At 39.1% G+C, this 21,396-nt stretch overlaps 1 protein-coding gene across 2 annotated transcripts in view; it reads left to right on the forward strand.

Moving 5' to 3' along the window:
- Window positions 1–21,396, forward strand: part of ARFGEF1 (ADP ribosylation factor guanine nucleotide exchange factor 1) — a 93,298-nt gene that overhangs the window by 33,729 nt on the left and 38,173 nt on the right. The window contains exons 2-15 of one of the 2 annotated variants that reach the window (XM_015409131.1): window positions 8–38; window positions 1,372–1,528; window positions 2,594–2,740; window positions 5,236–5,415; window positions 5,708–6,023; window positions 6,324–6,437; window positions 8,329–8,504; window positions 10,331–10,464; window positions 12,206–12,440; window positions 17,070–17,169; window positions 17,534–17,673; window positions 17,786–17,894; window positions 18,228–18,429; window positions 20,701–20,812. In XM_015409131.1, coding sequence (XP_015264617.1) covers window positions 8–38; window positions 1,372–1,528; window positions 2,594–2,740; window positions 5,236–5,415; window positions 5,708–6,023; window positions 6,324–6,437; window positions 8,329–8,504; window positions 10,331–10,464; window positions 12,206–12,440; window positions 17,070–17,169; window positions 17,534–17,673; window positions 17,786–17,894; window positions 18,228–18,429; window positions 20,701–20,812 — 2,153 coding nt within the window. The remainder of the gene's footprint in view (window positions 1–7; window positions 39–1,371; window positions 1,529–2,593; window positions 2,741–5,235; window positions 5,416–5,707; window positions 6,024–6,323; window positions 6,438–8,328; window positions 8,505–10,330; window positions 10,465–12,205; window positions 12,441–17,069; window positions 17,170–17,533; window positions 17,674–17,785; window positions 17,895–18,227; window positions 18,430–20,700; window positions 20,813–21,396) is intronic. The other variant, XM_015409139.1, reaches the window with a different exon arrangement.

Genomic DNA, 21,396 nt, shown 5'->3' on the forward strand with positions numbered 1-21,396 from the left:
TCCCCAGATGAAATTAAAGCAGAAACTGGAAAACAAAGGTATTTTTTTCCTTTTTGAGCATGAATAGTTTAGTCTGTAGATTACATTGGAATATATGCCCAGTATATAAATTTACTTTAGTCCTATAGCAAACTGTACCTTTTAGGGGAAAGCTACTTCATAAACTACCTGAAATACTGAGCCTAGAGTGCCGAAAGCTCTCACACAGATATGCTGTGTTGAGGGCATCATACTTCTGCAGTAGTATACAAATGCAGAATAAAGCAGTGTTTGTGAATGGTTAACTTCCTATATATTTATAGTGAGAGAGTTGTGTGGTTGATGAGATTTCAGGGAATTTAGAAGTCATTCTGAAGACTCTGGTTTATAGGAAAACACCTAGTACAAAGGTACATTGAAGCGCTTTACCTGTTCAGCAGAGATATATGTATTTATATGGTCATTTGATTATAGACGTAGTTCTCTTGGGGGGGAAATTTCCACTCATGAAGGCATTTTCAGTTGTACAATAATTTAGTGTGCTGTTATCTTAATGGGTTAGGAAGGTTTTGTTAACGTATTATATTTCAGATATTTTTCATGGTATTTCTAGTAGAATTTATTAAATGTATTTTCTCCCTCTCTGGTTCATTATTTTTTTTCTCAACCTTTAGTTACTTGGCCTGGAAAACTATTCAATACATGGTTTCCCCACCCCAAAATAGTTGAATGTCATGCTCCCTCATATGCAAAGATAGATATTCTGAAATAATCATGATGCATATCTTCTCATGTATCTCTGCAGAGGGACTCCAGGCTGTAAGGCTGGGCTTTTATACAAGCTGTTGGAGTTGCTTGATTGTTTTTCTAGTTTGTTGGGTCCTGAGGCTGAGTTTTGAAGGCTGTTTGCAACAGTTGTTGTTTTTTTAAAAACAACAACAACAACAACCCAATGTTTCTTGCGTTTTTTGTGGTTTAACAGTGCAGTCCTATGAAGAGATACCCCAGTCTAAGACTGGATTTCAATGGGTTTAGACTGGAATAACTCTGCATAGGAATGCACTGTAAGTGACTTAGGTCTTTGTCTTGAGTCTCAGTTGTCCGGGGGAAAGGTAGATTATATATAATTTAAATAAAATGGCACTAACACCAGATTTTCTGTTAGAGGCCTGATTATGAATTAAAAGAATTTGATATATGAATTCTTAATATGCCTTTGACTTTCTCTAGTTTCTCTTTTGACTATCAACCTAAGTTTCATTTGAGCAGAAAACCTTTTTGACTATTTGAAGTAGAAAGTTGGAGTCGGTTTCAGATTATTTTGTAGATACTTGCATGTTCAAATTGAACTGTTGTTGACTATTACTATTCTAATTGGAACATTCTATTCAGTCCTCCTCATGGGGAAGCAAAACCTGGTTCAAGCACCCTTCCACCAGTGAAATCAAAGACAAGCTTTATTGAAGCAGACAAATACTTCTTACCTTTTGAATTGGCATGCCAGTCCAAGTGTCCCAGGATTGTTAGTACATCACTAGACTGTTTACAGGTGTGTATTGACTAACATATTATTAATTTCTCTCTCAGATTTGTGGTTTCCTTCATTAACATGGTTATGGGATAGTTCAGGTCTGATGCCAAATGATGGTGCTTTGTGGCCAAGTCCCTGTGTACTCCCTCCTCTCCTGATACCCATTTCTCCTTGTGCCGTATATGGTTTACTTTCCCCATCCAAATTAGATGACAAATTATCTTCTTCCTGGTTTGTAATCTTGGTGGTTCAGATGCATAGTTTGCTGGTTCAGATGCAAAGGCAAATTATGGTTTGTGTGATCAGAAGTCAGTAACTGATTCTAAGTATGCAAGGGAAGAAGAGAGGAAGTGGGAGAGGTGAGCACAGGATTTGTTCATGTAGTGTCAAGCCATGATGTGGCATTTGTATTTTTTGGTCTTATTTCATACTGAATTCTTAAAGTTTTTTTTGTCAAAATGTATGCCTTATACTGTGTTAAGCTTTATCATATAACATCAGCTTGGAGAGGGGTTATTCTTTTGTTACGAAATAGAAAAAATAGACTAGCAAGACGGCCATCAAAATATTAGAAATTTTAGCTGTCCTTACTGGGTGTCAGCTTCCAGGCTCATTCATCCTGGCTAAGTCACAGTAGAATAAAGCCTGAACATGTCCTTTCCCACATGCACATTAATTTTGCTCTTCCATTTCCTGGTTGGTAGTAGCCATAGTTCTATCAGGCAAACCATGGTTACAGTTAAACATTGTTTGCCTCCATTCCAGAATCAGGGATTCTGGTTCTGAGCAGTTTCTCAGTCTGGTTTGAAATAAACTACGGTTATGGTAACTGTAGTTTGCCAGCTTCAGACACCATGGAAGAACTACATAACCGGACACAGGAGGATGGATATCCAAATGTTTCTTTAGTTACTTCGTGGCTCTGTTTTCCACTTTATGACTGGGTTAAACCAGGCTTTTTAAAAGTTTGTAATCAGTTCAAGAGGACATTTGATGTAAGGAAAAGTTTATGTTTCTACTAAGGTATAAGATGTTGTTTAGGCTTAATAGCTCACAACTGTTCATTTGCTTTCCCCCCCCTAGAAACTTATAGCCTATGGACATTTGACTGGCAGTGCTCCAGATAGTACAGCCCCTGGCAAAAAGTTAATTGATAGAATTATTGAAACAATATGTGGCTGCTTTCAAGGTCCCCAGACTGATGAAGGAGTTCAACTACAAATTATAAAGGTAATCCAACAGCCATTGGCTGTCAGCTGTCCACTCTTCTGAGCACTGGCTTTGCTGTTCGTACAGTCAGCAACTGGAACTGAAAGTATGGTTAATTTATTAGTATGATTTAAGCACTTAGAACACTGAAAATATTCCTTGACCAATTTTGTTACGGTTTTTTGAGGTGAAACGCAAACATATTGCACAGTGAACAAAAATTGAATGAAACTGTTTTTCATCTGCGTCAGGAAAGGTCATGGTTACTATACTGCATATGGACCACCAGAAAGAAGAGAGATCAGAACTGAATCCACAGAATCATCTGGATGATGAAGGGATTGATTTCAGATGCTTGGGATAGTTAAAGCTAATAGCACTCGTTTATTTTCTTTTGTTTAGTGACTCAAGTAGCTCAAGGTGGTGTACATAGTTCTCCCCATATTATCTTCACAACAGCCTTTTGAGGCATGTCAGGCTGAGTGTGACTGACCCAAGACCACCCAGTTAGTTTCATAGAAAGAGGTAGTTTGCAACTGGTGCTAGTCCAGCACTCTAACCACTACACCATGCTGGCTCAGTACGTGTTCAGAATTATTCTTGAAAAGGCTTTTGTAAAACTGGCAGTGGTGGATGTGAATTTTACTCTAGAACTGGGCTGTAATCAGAAACCAGGCATCAGTGGGAAGAGTCCTTGTTGACTAGAATCTTCCATTGTACTGCTGTGAAATGAATGTGACTGTGTTGTTTGGATTTTGTTCCTGGACAAAATATCAGCATTAGTCAGGGATACATATTCAGTGGAACTGATTTGAAAGTTCAGTACCTTGATTTATGAATTAGAGTGTCTTATGCCTTGCTTTGGCCATAGATCTTTTTTTGCCTGAAACATTGCTGTTTGATTCTGTATGTTAAATAGCTGCATTGTTTTTATGTTACGGAAAGACAAGGATATGTTTTTAAATAAACAAGCATGAAACCCCTCACTACATCACAACGTTTCTTTGGAGAAAATGTTATATGTGCAACCTGGCGCATTATGGCTCTATTTAAATGTGATATGGCCTGCACATTTAGAAGTGGCCTCCACAGCTCCCATCTCATTTAAAAAGGATTTCCATGTGTGGTGGTCCTTAGGTATACCAGGTTAGCATGGTGGTATTCTGTGTCCTGGGTAGGTATACTGCTGCAGTGCTAACTCAACATAAACGTGGGCCAGAGTCCATGGCAAACACCTTTAAACAAAATGGAAGCTGTATGGAATCTTGGCACAGATGAGTATTTCAATGCTATCCCCTGTGAACTTTAAATCTAGTCTGAAATGAGAAGTGCATTGAAGCGCATCACTGAATGTAATAGTGGTGTGTGATTTACACATACCTAAACATTTCAGTAGAGAAATCAAATACGTGTAATAAAACCTGCTTTTGCTACTTTGAAAATGTTAAATGTATTGTTCATGGCTTAACATGTAAAATTGTATTGTTTGGTATGTTAATGAAATCTGAAAGAAAGTTGCTTTAGTTTATTCAAACAATACATTTACAACATGTCCAGTGTAAAAAAAGGGGCTGCCAGCAGCTGTACCCTGAAGCAGTTTCTCAGTTGGGAACAGAGGAAACAAAATAAGCAGAAAACAGAAAACATCAACATTGTAATAAACTATGTAGAAAAGAGCAGAGACTCCTGGATTAAATACCTGAAGATGTTTTGTACTCTAATATTTGAAAAGACTTTATCAGACCCTACAAGTGTTGCTTGTTTAATAATCCAGCAGAGTGTGGGAGCAAAGTTATCATCAACAGGGGTCATTTCGTAGAAAAAGAGCTGCAGGAGCTCATTAGCATACCTAATAAGCTATTAGCATAATAGATCATTTGCCTATGCCACGCCCCCTGACATCACCGGAAGTAATGCCAGAAGGGGAAGCAAAAGGGGGGGGAGGCATCTTCAAAAGCCTCCCCTTCCCCAGCTGGCCTGCCAAGGCGGGCTGGGGGGGGAGCGAAGAGAGAAGGGGTTTAAAGTTTAGATTCCTTCTCTCGAGAGTTGTGCCACAGCAGCGGCGCGATATACCCATTCTATTCTATGGCGTGACTCTAGAGTGAAGGAGCTTGGGGGCGGGGTGGAGAGCTGGGGGCGGGGCTTCCTGCCACCGCCATTTGTTCCCACTCCTGGGCTCCCAGAGTGGCACTCCGGCACGCTCCAGCCCCAAACAACCCCTGACCATTAACATAGCCAATCTTTGAATCTTGATTCTAAGCACCAGTTGGCTGTAATAGTTTAACAAGTATTTCACTCATTGTTTTAAAAAGGAAATATTTCAGAAAAAAATTTTTTTTAACTGCCCAACGTTTATATTTCATCCCTTGGGGGAAAATATTGCAGTATATATTCGTTTTGTGTGCTTGTCTTTTCAGGGGTGAGCGGGGGCTGTCCCCTTGTGGGCCTTCACTTTTCTGTACAAATTATTGCAGTCCTTTGAATTGTTAATGACAATAGCTCTGACTTTGCTTTAGGCTCTGCTCACGGCAGTAACGTCTCAGCACATAGAGATTCATGAAGGAACTGTGTTGCAAGCTGTAAGAACATGTTACAATATCTACCTTGCAAGCAAAAATCTCATAAATCAAACAACAGCCAAGGCCACTCTCACGCAAATGCTCAATGTTATATTTGCACGTATGGAAAACCAAGCAGTAAGTACCTGTGCTAAGAATCTCAAATGTTTCTTTGTGTTGTCTGGTTGATTTGCCATCATTTCACCTCATCCTTTCGTTTGAAATTACTATCACCAAAGAACATTAACCTTTGTGTACATATGTGGTAGGGTATTAAGTACAGCTGAAGACTGGAAATCCTGAATATTGCCCTGAATTATATATTTTCTAAGAGTGAAAATTGTTTTTGATGCTGTCTGGTATGTGCAAAGTAGTTGGAATATTTCCTCTGCATAATTTATTTGTTCAGAGTTATCCAATTTGTTCCCAGCTCCAGGAAGCCAAACAAATGGAGAAGGAGAGACATCGGCAGCAGCACCATCTACTGCAGTCACCCTTAAGCCATCATGAGCCTGAATCACCTCAGCTGAGACACCTTTCAGAGCAGACTGTTGATCAGCTGTCCCAAGATCATGAAGGGGACTTGGACCCTCACACAAATGATGTGGACAAGAGTCTTCAAGAAGAAACTGAAGCAGAAAACGGGTCCGATATTTCCGGTGCGGAAAATGAACAGACAGAAGCAGACCAAGCGACAGCGGCAGAAAGTAATAAGGGATGCTTTGGTCATAAGAAGGTGGAAGAGGGTATGATTCTATTGTCTAAATGGGTGTTTATTTCTGTTGCTTAAAAATCATATGCAGTTTGTCGGCAGGCCTTGATAAGATGCTTACAGCTGAGCTATAATCACAGGTGACTTTCTGCATAGTTGATTTCTTTGTTGCCTGTAGGTAATTAGTAGCAAGTCAGATTTAATATATGAGTTACTGTAGATTGAGAATTATTTACTAGCCCAATGAATCACTAACTAAAAGTAATGTGCTCTTTTTTGATTACTAGAATGTAGGCCTGAGAAATTGAAGTAATATCTGATTTTTATTTTGTAGCCCTTTCTAAAGCAGATGCAGGGCCCTATGATGGAGAGAACAATCAGTGTGAAGAAACTGCACAGGATGTTGTACAAAGTATAGTCCAAGATATGGTGAACATAGTAGTAGGAGGTAATACAGTTGCTTTAAACTATTTGGCAAATTGGGACGGGTAATTTGGGAGGATTTGGTGACCCCACTCTAAAGTATGTACAAGAAGTTGGGTTTTGGACAAAATGATTATTTTGATTGTTCCCTTAGTTTAAAATATTGTGCCACGCTGAGAGGGTGAGTGCTAACCTTCTCTTTACATGGTTGTTAACCCCCCCATCCCTGATAACATATGAGGCAGTAGTTTGTCAAAGAACAGTGGAAAGCTTGTAGGTAGTTGGGAGCTTTAATTTTGCTTCCATCATCTTGTATTCCCTGTGTAGATTGTTTTCAGCTGAGCTGACATTCATACTAGTATCTAGACAAGTTCAAGAGCCATAATGAATGGAGTGTTGGACTAGAATCCTGGGAGACCTGGGTTTGAATGTCCACTTCTGCTAAGGAAGCTTGCTGGGAGACCTGGGGCCTGTCACATACCCTCAGCCTGATCTACCTCATAGGGTGGTGGTTGTGGGAGAATGGAGGAGGGAAAAATGATGTTCTAAGCCGCTTTGAGTCCCAAGTAGGGAGATAAACTGAAAATAAATAAAAGCATAAAGGTAATGCTTCTGTTAACTTTTAAAGGAATACTTAAAGTAGTATTTGGGTTAATTAATTGACCTAGTTTGAATTACCAGGATTTGACGAATTATTTCATTTTTTCACTTCCCATTTTTCTAACATGTGTGAATTCTTCCCAGCAGGTTCTTTCCCCCGTTGAGAAGGTTAATTAAAAATTTTTTCAGCTATGGCACTTTATTAAAATGTTTGATCAGAACTGAAAAATGTCATAAACATTTGAGTGCTAGTCCTGTTTAGGACTGAAACATCAATTGCCTAGGCAGTCATAATGAATAATATTATAAGTTACAGTCATAATTCAATAAAACAATATTATTAAAGCTATGGGGTCTTGGTTAAAGGCATGGAGTGGCTGACACCCCAGATGAATATTTAAATTCCTTAACTGTCAGTGTCATGGTTCTAGATCCCAGCGTGGCATAGACTGTCAGACTAGAATATGGGAGACCCAGGCTCAGAATCCTCACACTACCATGGCAACTTGATGGCTAACCTTGGACCAATCATTCTATCTTCACTTAACTTACTTCACATGTAGGGTTTCCAGGTGCATCAGCCCTGTGGGTGGGGGGAGCATTTCAGGAGCAGAAAGTGAGGTATCCAGAAATAAATGTGATGTGCCTATGCCACCCAGCCGTGACGTAGGCATGTTGGGGGTGATGCTCTGGTGTTTGGGCAAAACTCTATGGTAAAATTGGCTTCAAACCATAGAGTTTTGGCCAAAAACCAGAGCATCGTCCCCACCCCAATGACACCAACGTGCCTACGTCATATCTGGATGAAGTAGGCATGTTGCATTTACTTCCTGCTTCTTCCCTCCCTGCTTCTGGTACGTCACGTTTATTTCTGGCTTGGGGGTGGTGGTCTGGCATCCTTTCCCCCCCTGCTTCCTGATAGCCCTGAAGTAGGGGAGGTGATCCAAACTGGGTGATCTCCCACCCCCAACTGGGGACTGGCAACCCTATTCACATGACTGTTGCAGAGATAAAATGGAAGGGAGAGAATGTTGTAGGCTGCTTTAGGCCTCACCTGGGAGAAAAACAAATTATAATTTTTCCCCCCGTCACAGAAAATCCTTTGTCCTGATTTTAATTTGACATAGTAGTACTGAGTAGAATATGATATGGTCTCAGGAACATTTGAAGCCACTGGTAATCTTTGGATTCTGCTTTTGGCAGTGTACAGTATACAGTTGAAGTGTTGTGTTGTTTGTTACATTTAATGCAACACATTTCAAACTGTATTATCAGCTCTTTTAAATATGTTTTATTGCATGCTGTGGTTCTCCTAGATGTGGGAGAAAGAATCTCTGATAAGGGTATGGCTGATGGGCCAATTGGGACCTCAGAAGATGGTAGCGACAGTGAAAACATCCAGGCAAATGGAATTCCAGGAACACCCATTTCTGTTGTTTATACACCATCTTTACCTGATGACCGATTATCAGTCTCTTCCAATGACACTCAGGTACAAGGATTTATGTTGCCCTAAAGTGGTCTAAACACTTAGTGGTCCAAGGAGCAGATGCTATGATTTTAATTATTTATGTGAATTGACACAAACACAGGATAAAGATTATTGATATGCCTTAGATTAACATCACCATTAAATGAAATGTAGGAATACTGTGAGATTGCCACAATGCTTAAATGGTACGTTTCATTTTTATGCTTATTAAAAGAATGTTTATTATTTAAATATAATGTATAACTTTTTTTTCAAATACACTTCACAAATCTTGTATATGTTTTTTTTTTTTTTAAATCAAGTTGCAGCCAATTTTTGCAACCCTGTAGGGTGGTTTGCCCTTGCCTGCCTCTGCGTAGCCACCCTGGTCTCCTTGGTGACCAGCCACACCTGGTCTCCAAATATTAGCCAGTGCTGACAATGCTTAATTTGCAAGATCTGATGAGATTGGGCTAGCATGGGCTATCCCGGTCACATCAAAATCTTGTATGACAGACTAATTTCTGTAGTGTTTTCTGTGTGAGAATAAAATGTCCATAAGGAGTCCATGAATAACATATACTTATTTAAAACCAGTTTATATATTTTGAAACATTTGTATCCTGCCTCTCCAAAATAGGTCAAGGGCTCACAAGAACTAAATGAAAATAACAAAACAGTTTGTTAGCTTATTTATTGGCCACAATTCAATTAATATGTCCACAGAGCACTTTTCAATGCAAGATACAATAACAATAGAATACAATAGAAATGCAGTAAAAATCAATAACCTACAATTAAAATCATTATATCAGTTTTTCAGTAGTGTTACTTGCTGCTCCATTTCTTATTATCTAACTCAAAGGCCCTCCAGGAAAGGCAGATTTTTAAACTCATCCAGAAGGCGGTAAGTGCAGTAGCCATTCACTACTCTTGAGGGAAAGAAACAAGTCAGATGGCAAATGCTGAAAAGCCCTCCCCTAGGTTCCACAAGCAAACCTCTGCTAAGTCTGATTCCTGGAGGAAAGAAAGCCAACCTGAAATTGTGGATTTGTTGACATGGGTGGAGGGCAGTCCTTCATGTACTCTGGACCTATATAGACCATGTTAAATATGCACAACAAGCCAACTTCAGCCACCTGGTAGAATATCTAATTCAAATGCCTTGCCAGCAAAGAGCAAGGAGATAAGGGGCATTGTGGATTTCTTCTGGAACACTGTTCCACAAGACGGGAGTCAACATAATGAAGAGACAACTTCTTCCCAAAATCTGCTGTACTTGGTACGCCAATGGAGCTGCCTAGACAAGCTTTTAGGTTGATCTAAGCTTGTGAACAGTTAACATGCAGCATTATAGTAAACTTACATGTAAGAGAGATGATCTGAGATCCAAAAAGGCATTTCTTGAATTCATTTATTTATGAAATTTGTTGGTGTGGAAGGCTACAATTAAAAAATCCAGAGTGAGCCTCAGGAAAGCACTGCATTTCCCTGTGGAGCATACACCTCCCTCTCTGTCCTTAATAGTTGTTAAGCTGCTCATGAGAATTTAAATTAACATTTTTTGCCTTAACCCAGGATCTGAAAAGTTCTTTAAAATAGTTTCAGAGTCTGAATTAGGAGAATACCTGGTTTTGACACAGTAACAGCAGACCTGCCAAACTGTTAACTTTTCTCCAGTGGGGAGCAGAAAAAAACTGCAACAAAGGGAGCAAACAACCCCAAGATTGACTTCTGATTTGCTAATAGTGGTGTACAGGGTGTCAGCATTACATTTGCACTGTTATATAGGAATTAAACAATATACCCTTGCTAATGCTAAATGGAACACTGAATATGTTGTTTAGGAATCTGGAAATTCTTCAGGACCTACCCCTGGTGCTAAATTTTCCCACATTTTACAAAAGGATGCCTTCCTAGTATTCAGGTCACTGTGTAAACTCTCCATGAAGCCTCTGTCAGATGGACCACCTGATCCAAAGTAAGTTAAGATTATTCTGTTATGAAATGTGTAGATAATAAAAGTTTCAATAGCAGAGTAGCACTTCCTGACTTATACACTCCGCATTTCATGTTAAACACAATGCTAGTTCCACATAGCAGATCAACATAAACTTGTGGAAATTGCTTCTTGAGAGTTTTCTGATTTGAATAGATCATTACGTCTATAGAAAGCCTTCTGCAGTCTATGAAGTAACAAGGGTCTGGTGATTAACATATTGTGGATTCAGGGATCTGCATAATTTTTGTTCCTTTGATAGACTTTATGTTCCCTGTAATGGATTGTACTGGCTCCCCTGTTGAATAATAGTAGATGACAGTTGTTTGGAGGGAAAGCAGTTTTCATGGAGTTATGGAAGAATATGATATCAACAGTGCTAGATAATGGAAGAGAATGATAGAATAAGAAATAAATTGTTAATATATTTGTACTATGTACCCTGCAATATAGGCAGCTTAAAGGCATAGATGTTTATTCCACCACTCTGGCAGACTAGTTGTTTCCTTTACAGGAAGGATCCTTATGCTGGAAGAAAGCTTCAAACTTGGCTAAGTAGGCTGGTAAAATACAAGCCGTTGAACTTAGGAAAATATATAGATGTGATATATCTGATAAAATGATCCATTTGTTAGCCATCTTGTTAATTTTTTAACTTTGAACTTACTTACAAAGTCCCTGAAAACACCTTCTGGGGGGTTGAGGTGCTTTCGTGTTATGATGCATGGTGGTCGTGGGAAGTGCCGCCAAGTCACAGCTGACTTATGGCAACCCTGTGGGGTTTTCCAGGCAAGAGAAGTTCAGAGGTGGTTTGCCATGGCCTGCCTCTGTGTCGTGACCCTGGACTTCCTTGGTGGTCTCCCATCCAAGTACTAACTGGGGCCAGCCCTGCTTAGCTTCTGAGATCTGATAAGAGCAGACTAGTCAGGGTGATGCTTCTGCAGTATTCTTTCACATGTAACAAAATATTGAAATCATGCTTTAAAAGCAAAATAATCAGTTCAATCTTTGCTATATATTCATCACGATGCTTTCACGAATGGTATAAATTGAGTCTCTTACAGTGTTCTCTTATACAAATAATGGAAACTATCCAGGATGCACATGTATGGCCTATTACGAATGGTTTTGAAACTCTTTTCAGAGACACCAATTAAACTGCCGTGGGTTTTTCTCTCTCTCATACACTTGTATTGATGTATTCTCTTAAAGCGGTGATTGGCAATACTATGCTTGTAGCCTTTTTCAAACTGCCTGAATCACATGAGAGTTAAATGTTCCCAAATCACCAGATACAATAAAATCGTTCTTGATTTTGTCCTGAGATTGAACAGCCTCTTCTGCTTTCTCTCCCTTAGTGCAAAAAGCAGGGAATGGATTCAACAAACTGACATTGTGACAGGAACCAATAGCACTATGCACATTGCTAGTGCTCCCAGAAATCATGTTGTTATTCATAGTAAGGAGGTTGTTTGTACTACTGTCACAAATTCCAGAGTTCTTTGAAATACACAATGTGCTATGCAATATCCTGTCAAAATAATATAATTTCAGTTAGTCAAAGTTTAGATGTAAAGGGCAGTGGCTAATATAATAGCTTAATGTTTGTTTTTAGTTTATTCTTAGATTTTATTGCCCACCTTATCCCAGCGGTTTGTGGAAATAAACAACCTTCTTAAAAAGAGTACCTACAACTCAAATAACTATAACTATTTTGTTCTAGGTCTCATGAGTTGCGGTCAAAGATCCTTTCATTGCAATTGCTGCTATCCATTCTGCAGAATGCAGGTCCTGTTTTTAGGACAAATGAAATGTTTATTAATGCCATTAAGCAGTACCTTTGTGTTGCATTGTCTAAAAATGGAGTCTCATCTGTTCCAGAAGTATTTGAACTTTCACTTTCTATATTCCTGACTCTACTTTCAAATTTTAAAACACATCTGAAAATGCAGATTGAGGTAAGGTATCTTCAGTAATGTGAATGCTTTATTTGATTTAATTGCATACAATTCTAGACTGCACATACTTCACTTAAAATCACCTATGGGGATAGTGATGTATAGATAAAGTTCTTTTAAAAAATCCTTTTTTTGTCTCAGTCTGATGGGACCTGATGGGAATGTTGTTCTAAAAAAATAATAAATAGTTCTCTGGCTATTACTGGGTATGAGCACAAATTACTGTAATTACTTGCTCAAATAACAGAACTGTAACCTTATGTAGACTTTCATATCCTACCCACAGTGTGGAATGTGGATCTTATGTTTTCCACTCCTCCTCCACCAAATGTACGCATGTTTGTATTCATGGTTACCTAGGGCTACATGAAATAAGGCCTAATGCATATGGCCTCTGTCAGTGTGATCTGTGTGCCTCAGATAACAAAATTGCATCTACATGGGTTTGTCCCTGTCCATGGAATCCCTATGAAAATGTGAACTCCTATATCTGAATGTCAGGTGGAATGTAGTAGCTGGTGTACTGATTTTTGTACAGTGTGTTATTTGAATGACTGCATATAGCTTACACAAGGAAGAAGACTGGTGGTAATTTTACTTGAACCTTCTTCACTGAAACTCAATGCTCAGACACTCTGAATAACTAAGGCCAAGTTATTATGATACTGTGTTGCAAGCAAAGAATAGGACTAAGGAATGCAACATGAGTTGCTATTATAAAAGGGAATGCAGTGGGATTGGGGTGGGGTGGGGTGGGGGTGGACAGAAGGAGCTTGCTGTAACCAGCAAATCAGTGCTATGGAAAAATTCTGTTCCAATTACAAATATAGTCATGAAGGCCAGTCCTTCAGAGCAAGTATCTGTGGTGGTGGGGGAGGCTTCTGAGCCTTTAGCTGGTGTCACCATTTGTGTTAGAGAAGAAAGGGGTAAGAACTGGCTGCAGCATTTAGTCAATTAACAATTTAATAAATCACTTAAACATTTTTAATCAATTAAATTGTACAAGAGACTTTTAAAAATATTCACTTCTTGGGTATTCCTCCTGTATTTTTCACAGAGCCTTTGCTGAGATGGTGTATGTCGAAATAAAATGTTTTTCCCCCTTTCAGAATTATTGTTCTTTTTATATTCAAACTTATGCAGGTATAATGGGTTGAAATATATTCAACAGAGTGATTAAGATTTCTTTAATCAAGTAACACACTTAAAAACAACAACTCTGCTCTTGGGCCAGGCATTAATGACTTGAAAAATGCTATTTCAGGGCAACAAATCAGAGTTCCAGACATCACTCATAAATTTATTAATCTCATTCTTACAATGAATGAGGTTCCACCCTACTGTTCTAGCAACTCTGTCCAGAATTTCATGTCTGTATTCCTTGCACATTTTTCTCCATGTGGAAATTTGTAAGAATAATCATAGGGTAGAGCCATTCCACTAGTGGAAGCATTTTCCTCCAGCAGAAGAGCATTTTGCAACAGGAAAGGTGCCTTCACTAGCAGATTGGATCCATGGGATGTAACCCATGGATAAGAAATGTTACCGCCAATGGCCACCCTTCTTGTTTGGGGAAATTAGCTAGGCAGCAGGCAAGGCCAGAGGGGTACAAGGGACCTGTACACCTATCTATACCAAGGTCGGGTACAGTAGGAAGACTCCAAATTTGAAGAATAGATTAAATAGTTTTTATTAAGGTATTTCCCTAAGTACAGGCACACTAAACATTCAAAAATAGCAAGCAATACAGAACTAAGAAAGCAGAGGTCATTGATAGCAAATAGAGGGGTCAGTTACTGGGTGATACAACCTGTCCAGACGTGCAGGGATCCATGGAGATGAGATTATGGCCCAAACCAAAGTTTGGGGGTGAACTGTCAGTTGGCATCGGGGCAGACACACAAAATCTGAGGCCATGTGCTCTGACGGATATAGACATTGGGACCAATGGGAGGCCTTGGGGACTGGTCTCCGGTGAGAACAATAGATTTTCTACATCACTGTCCATGGAGGTGTTGTACCAGGTGGAGCGTAATTCAGGTGTGACCAGTTGGGGTCCCAGAGGAGCAGAGTCTAGCTGCCCAATAACCCTTCATGGGACTACCAGTGGCATCTGAATAAATATGATGACCCTTGATGGTCCAGTCTAAGTGAGTTGAATAGGTTCCCAGATTCAAACAAAAGGGTCAGGAAGGGTCATTAAACATTTGAATGTATGATTGGTTTATCTCATTATTCTGAGGGATGCAGCAAGAAGGACAGCTTTGGAGACAAAGGATTCTCACGAACACAGAGGGTCACACAAAAAGGGCTAGGTGAAGTTCTGGAGATAGAAGGGCTATTTGCCAGGTGGCCTCTGAATAGCTTTAGAAATGCAGATACTACACCTGGAGGAACCTGACTTTGTTGTCGCTGCTGGAGGAGGGGAGGTTGAAGATTGGCATGGAGGGCTGCCTTGTAAGAAAACCTGAATATGAAATCCCCTTTTTGCAGAATTGCTCAGACGCTGACTCTGAGGTTCAAGCTGAGAGTGCTTGACTTTTGGGGGACTTTGGTTCAGGTCAATAGTGGGGTGCCCCTGCTGTTAAGAGCTACCTGCGAGTAAGGCAGCACCTCTGGGCTACAGAAACTGAGATCATAGCTAAAAATATGTGAGTGTATTTGTTTGTTAGCATAGGCAGTTGACAAATGAAAGCTGATATACATATTCTTTTGATGGTGGAATACATGGACCAAATCTTTTCTGCATCCATCACTTGTCTAGACCAATGGGAAAAGACAGTAAGCTGCCTTCTTCCCTGGGATCAGATGAGTATGAGTGTTGAGAAGTTTTCTCTGCCTTATGCTGTTTGTCTCTCAGTTTAAACATCATACCAGCTGGGCTAGGCACAATTTTTTTAGCTTAAAGTTGCAGAATAATATAATCCCTTTTTTCCTCCTCCCATTTGTCAGTGTAAAGTATATTTAAAATGTAGGAACTTTTATTTCAAAAACGAAAACAAATTCTTACTCAGATATATATATATGTTTAATTATGTGGTATGTTCTTCATAGGAAGCTTTTTTTCTTTCTGCCATATCCCAGCACTGCTGGTGGGATTTACAAGGCTGATTATTTATTCATTTTATATTTTGTGAACCACAAAAGCCACAAAGAAAAATAATTTTTTAAGGGACACAAGTTTAAGGGCATATATGTTAAGGGCATATATTGTTGTATATCTGTCTGCACAGTTGGCTAAAGTGGAAGTGGTTGAGCTTAAATATGCTGTTGCTGTCATTTGTGCCCTTGATGTATCAACTTACTCGCTGTGACAGATAAAAAAAGAACTTCCCTCTGGCTTTCCCCCCCAAAAAAATGGGGGGAAAGTTTGAGTTGATTTGAGGTAAACTCTATGGACATGTGAAAAGCATATGAACTCTACGAGAAGATAATGAACAAATACAAGAGATGGCATATGTCGGCAAATGTTGCCTGTGAACTCTGTGAGGAGAGATTCTACAACCAGATTAAAGATTGTGGAGAGCAATGTGATAACAATGACATGCAAGTCAGTTGTAGTGTTTTTCCTGTTTTCTTTAACTTGTTGATTGTTGTCTGTAAATGAAATCATTACATTCAGTCTGGAATTGCCAGTGAACTTTATGGAATAATTTTTTTACACAGAGGCCCATTCTGTTTCTGAGTGCCCAACTGTTGTTTCGTTATATAACAAGAAAGAAGCTATAGATCATGGAGTCCCCTGACATTTAATCCAGGTGTTGTAATTAGGTATTATAAAAAATTCACCAGACTATGTCTGTGAGACAACAAACCTGTCATGCATATAAGTTTGCAGATCTCCGGCAGTAAGCTTAGCTCTCTCCCTCTCCCCTTCCCTACCAACAACTGCTGCCCTCCACTGCATTGTAAATTACTTTGATGTTTCTCAAGTTTAAAAATGCAGTTTCCAATGTGGTCATAAACAAAAGGAATTAAATTCTTGGTGGACACACAATGGCATCCACACATATGTGAACTGTCACCTATTTCTGTAAATGGATATAACAATATTGTTACTTGTGTGATGTAGCTGCAGTGTATTATGCCATCCCAAAATGATGCTTTTTATTCTGCTGCTCAGAAACCAGTGTATTCATCCTTCTCTTACGGGATTGCAGACATGACATTTGTTTTGTTTTTGTTTTACTTTTCCCATCTCTGCTTAGCAAGACTTCCAAATGCAATTTAATAGAGTTGGTAGAATAGTAATTGGAGTAAATGCAATTACTGTTAAAGTCAGACTCAGTGACCTCCATGTCTGCATGTAATCATGAGCTACTCTATGAATCACTTCCCTCGAATTAAAATGTCGCTGTACAGCCATTACACATGGTTGTCTGTGATTCTGATGAATAGCATAGTATTTTCATAGCTTCATAGCTCTAAACTTGTAAAAGTGGTAAGTAAAATACACCAGGACTTAGAAATTGCCAGGAGAATATTATTCCTCAAGAGACCGTATCTTGTACTACCACTGTCTATCTGTACAGTGTTACTTTGGTCTACTGTTGATATAACTGGGGGAGGGATTAGTGGATGTATGAGTTTAGAAATAAGTTAATTTCCCTGTACATAAATCTTTTCTAGGTTTTCTTCAAAGAAATTTTTCTGTATATCTTGGAAACTTCCACTAGTTCTTTTGATCACAAATGGATGGTTATACAAACTCTCACAAGGATATGCGCAGGTATTACTCCATTGGGCATACTTACATGCTTAAAAAGTGGTCTAGGATCACTTGCCTTGTTAGTTCATGGACTTTTCTAATATGCCTATGAAATACATTGTTAATACTATATGGTGTAATGTGGAGTAGTTGAGTAGTTAAGAGACTGAGTTGTCCCCAATTTGATTATAATCTGTGCCATGAGCTCACTAGGCAGCATTTTTCCTCAGTCCCCATCTGCGATATGGGTTGATAACTCTGACCTACCTTATAGCATTGTTCTAAGGATTATAGCAAGATAATTCTGTGAAATTCTTTGAATGCTCCGAAGTGCTATAGAAATGCTGTGGCAAAAGCACTTCATTGTATAATTTTGTTCTTACAGATGCCCAGAGTGTAGTGGACATCTATGTAAACTACGATTGTGACTTAAATGCTGCAAATATATTTGAAAGACTAGTTAATGATCTATCCAAGATTGCTCAAGGAAGGGGTAGCCAAGAACTTGGAATGACCAACATTCAGGTAAGAGCTATCACTCATCCCATTCTGCTGTCAATTATTTTTACAATGATAAATGGTATTCTACTTGTTGAATATTATCTAATTTTTGTAAAATGCAATTAACTTCCTGCAGGAGCTAAGTCTGAGAAAGAAGGGGCTGGAATGCTTAGTATCTATCCTGAAGTGCATGGTGGAATGGAGTAAGGATCAGTATGTAAACCCCAACTCTCAGACAACCCTGGGTAAGCTGCTGCTTGACATTCTTGTTCATTCTTAAACTGTTGAAGTGCTTCAGCTGACATTCCAGAGTGTCTCCTTACCTCCTGCAGACTGAGTGCACTTTTTCAGGCCCAATGTTCTTTTTTTAGATTCATATTTTAGAAATGTGTTCATGTTATGATTCTCCATGTAACTTGGTTATATGTTTTTAATGTTTATTAAGCACAGGAATTTGCACCTAGTAACTGATAATTGTAATCCCTATCCTCGTCATAACAAAATGATAGATCCATCCAGTAAATATATCATTAACCAACAAACAAGAAAATAACTTTCCTTTTGTGCTCCTTGTGCAGGACAAGAAAAACCTGTGGAACAAGACAACAGTGAAACCAAACACCCTGACACAATTAATAGATATGGAAGCTTGAATTCCCTTGATTCTACAGCTTCTTCAGGAATTGGAAGCTACAGCACACAAATGTCTGGTACTGACAACCCAGAGCAGTTTGAGGTCCTAAAGCAACAAAAAGAAATAATAGAACAAGGAATAGATTTGTAAGTTTATTCATTTCACTCATGAGATGAATTCTCAGAATGCAGAATACCATAATTCCTCTAAGCTTCACTGCAATTATTGGTGCTTTATTTCCATAGCACTGTGAAGGTTGTTGCATTCTTTCAGCCAGTAGTCAGTATGGTTACTCAGGAGTAAACCCCACTAAATTCAGTGAGGTTTATTTTCTCATAAATGTGTGTAGGATTTTAACCTCACTCTGACAGTAGTGTGTGTGCCCCCCCCCCTTCCCACTCTGGTCCCTTCCCTCATGGCAGAAAGCATGAGAACAGATTCAGATGCACAGAAAACACTTTGCTGCACTTCTTCCCAGACTATCTGTTCAGTCTTAAGTGGAGCTGAACCCCTCCAAGGAATTTGATTTCAGTGGATTTTGAAGGATGCAGCACTGCTTGGGATTTCACTGTATATTACTTTAAACTGCAGGGAAAGAACTCACCTTAATGTTTAAAGCTTTCTGAATAGAAAGTTAACTTATGAGAGGGAAGAATTTAACTCTGTCCTCCTTCTAGCCAGGTTAGTTTAACATGTGCATAACAGATTTTAGACCAGATAGCATTCAGAAATATGATTCTTCTACCCTAAACATCCAGAGTAGGTATCATACACTTTTTCTACATGGTTAAATTGGTTCTGAGTCTTTTGCCTATACATTAGGTGAAGATGCAGTTCAGATTAATTCTCAGAGAATTTTCTTTAATTCAGAGAGTCCCTTTATATTAAAATGTTTGTCTTCTGTTTCTTGATTCATTCAAAATATTAGCAACTTTGTCCCCCCAAGACCATCTATATCCATGATTTGTATTAGACATTACAGCCTTAAGGTGATGTTTTTAGGACACCATCAGTGGTGTTCATCTAAATGGACTCATCTGGTTCTGATAAGTGAGGGGACCCTATAAAGGAAGTTTTCTGCCTACAGAATAAGTGCAAGAGGCCATTTCAGGAGCTCAAATCACTTGCATTCCACAGCCGTAAGGAGGTAGCCCTTATCACTGAAGAATCCATGCTCGCAACAGGTGTCTGTGCAACTGTTTTTGTTTAATGACAGCACAATTCAAGCACCCTGCCAGTCGATCATTCATTTGTCAGTATGAGTTTCTGAAGAGCTACTGCTATTAAGAGTTTAAGAACATTAGAAAAGCCCTGCTGCATCAGACCAGTGGTTCATCTAGTCCAGCATCCTGTCTCACACAGTGGCCAACCAGTTCTTCTGGACACCATAGAGGCCTTCCCCTGATATTGCCTCCTGGCTCTGGGATTCAGAGACTTAGTGATTCTGGAGGTTCCCCTCAGTCACCATGGCTAGTAGCCATTAATAGACTTGTTCTCCATGAATCTATCTAATCCCCTTTGAAAGCTGTTTATTCCTGTGGCCATCAGTACATCCTCTGGCAGTGAATTCCACATTTTAATCACTTTCTGTGTAAAGTAGGATTTTCTTTTGTCCGTCCTGAATGTACTGCCCATCAGTTTCATTGGATGCCCTAGTATTTTGGGAGAGGGAGAAAAGGTTAGCTTTGTCAACTCTCTCCATCCCATGCATGATTTTATAAATCTCTATCATGTCCCCCCTTAGTTGTCTGTTTTCTAAACTGAAAAGTCCCAGACTCCCAAGTCTTTCCTCAGAGCTTGGATGACAGCAACTATATTCTGAAGTGTGCTAAAGTTATTGTTGTTGACAGTAATACCATTCATTCATCCTAACTTAGAGCCCTGACAAATTCTGTCTCATACTTGGTTATTGCCGGGAGTGAAGTGCATTGAGATGGAATTAGGTGAAAAAATGTGGCATATCTATTTCACAGTTGACCATGGACACAGATGGAATAGAAATACCATAAAATCATTTCAATAATCCTGCCAAGGAGAAGAAGCACAATAATACTAGATGGGGATTGGGAAGGCTCCGTGCAGTGAAATTTTAATAAATATAGGAATAAGGAAATTATTATGAGACAATAAATTATCCCATTGTTAATTTTTTATATTAAAATACCCTTTGTAGCCCTGTACATTTAACCTTTTCCGTCTTCTGCAAACCCTGTCTCCACAAATGCAATTAAACATTTTAACAGTAAGGAAATTTAAATGTATGTTTAAAATATAAATCAAAAAGCAGTTGCATTGAGGTAGGGTTTTTTGGTTTTTGTAGGGTTATGGTGCTGGCTTATGAATTCCCCTCTTTATACTAATGTGTGTGTTGTATATGTGATTTTCTGTGCTTAATTAACATAAGATTTAACATGCAGATTTAATAAGAAACCAAAGAGAGGAATTCAGTACCTGCAAGAGCAAGGGATGCTTGGTACTACTCCTGAAGATATTGCCCAGTTCTTGCATCAAGAAGAAAGATTAGACTCGGTAATAAAACTGCTGGTAATTTTCAAAATACTGAATATTTGTTTTTATATTATTAATCAGATTACAGTTTAGTGTGAGAGCAGCCACACTGGCTGAGATCAGTGGCCCTTCTAGTTCAGCATATTGTTTCACACAGTGGCCAAATAGATGCCTCCAAGAAGGCGTATAAGCAGAGGATGGAGGCCAGTGCCTCCCCCGGTGTTGCCCCCCAGCACGGGTATTCAGATGAGAATATAATCTGCCACATTATTGTCTGTACACCAAGTCTGGGGAGCTTTGAGAACTAGACTATTAACCTTATATTCCGAATATAATGTTGAGTGTGAAATAAGTGCTTATGGCAACAATCCAGAGATTTCATTTAGGCACCTCTAATGGCTATATTGGGATTTGCAGCCTTTTTGCTTTGAACTGCAAAACCCTCCCCCCTCTGCTTTTCTCGCACTGATTTAGAAATATATTTGCATTACAAAAGTAGTTTGCCATATGTAGCTGCAGTCCACTGTTTTAAGAACAATCCTACTAGTAGTATGGGATACCCACTCACCTTGCAAATAGCTTAGTCCCTTGTTGTGTTTGTGAAG

The sequence above is a fragment of the Gekko japonicus genome, unplaced genomic scaffold (assembly GCF_001447785.1).
Source record: "Gekko japonicus isolate JY-2015 unplaced genomic scaffold, Gekko_japonicus_V1.1 scaffold88, whole genome shotgun sequence".
NCBI lineage: Eukaryota > Metazoa > Chordata > Lepidosauria > Squamata > Gekkonidae > Gekko > Gekko japonicus.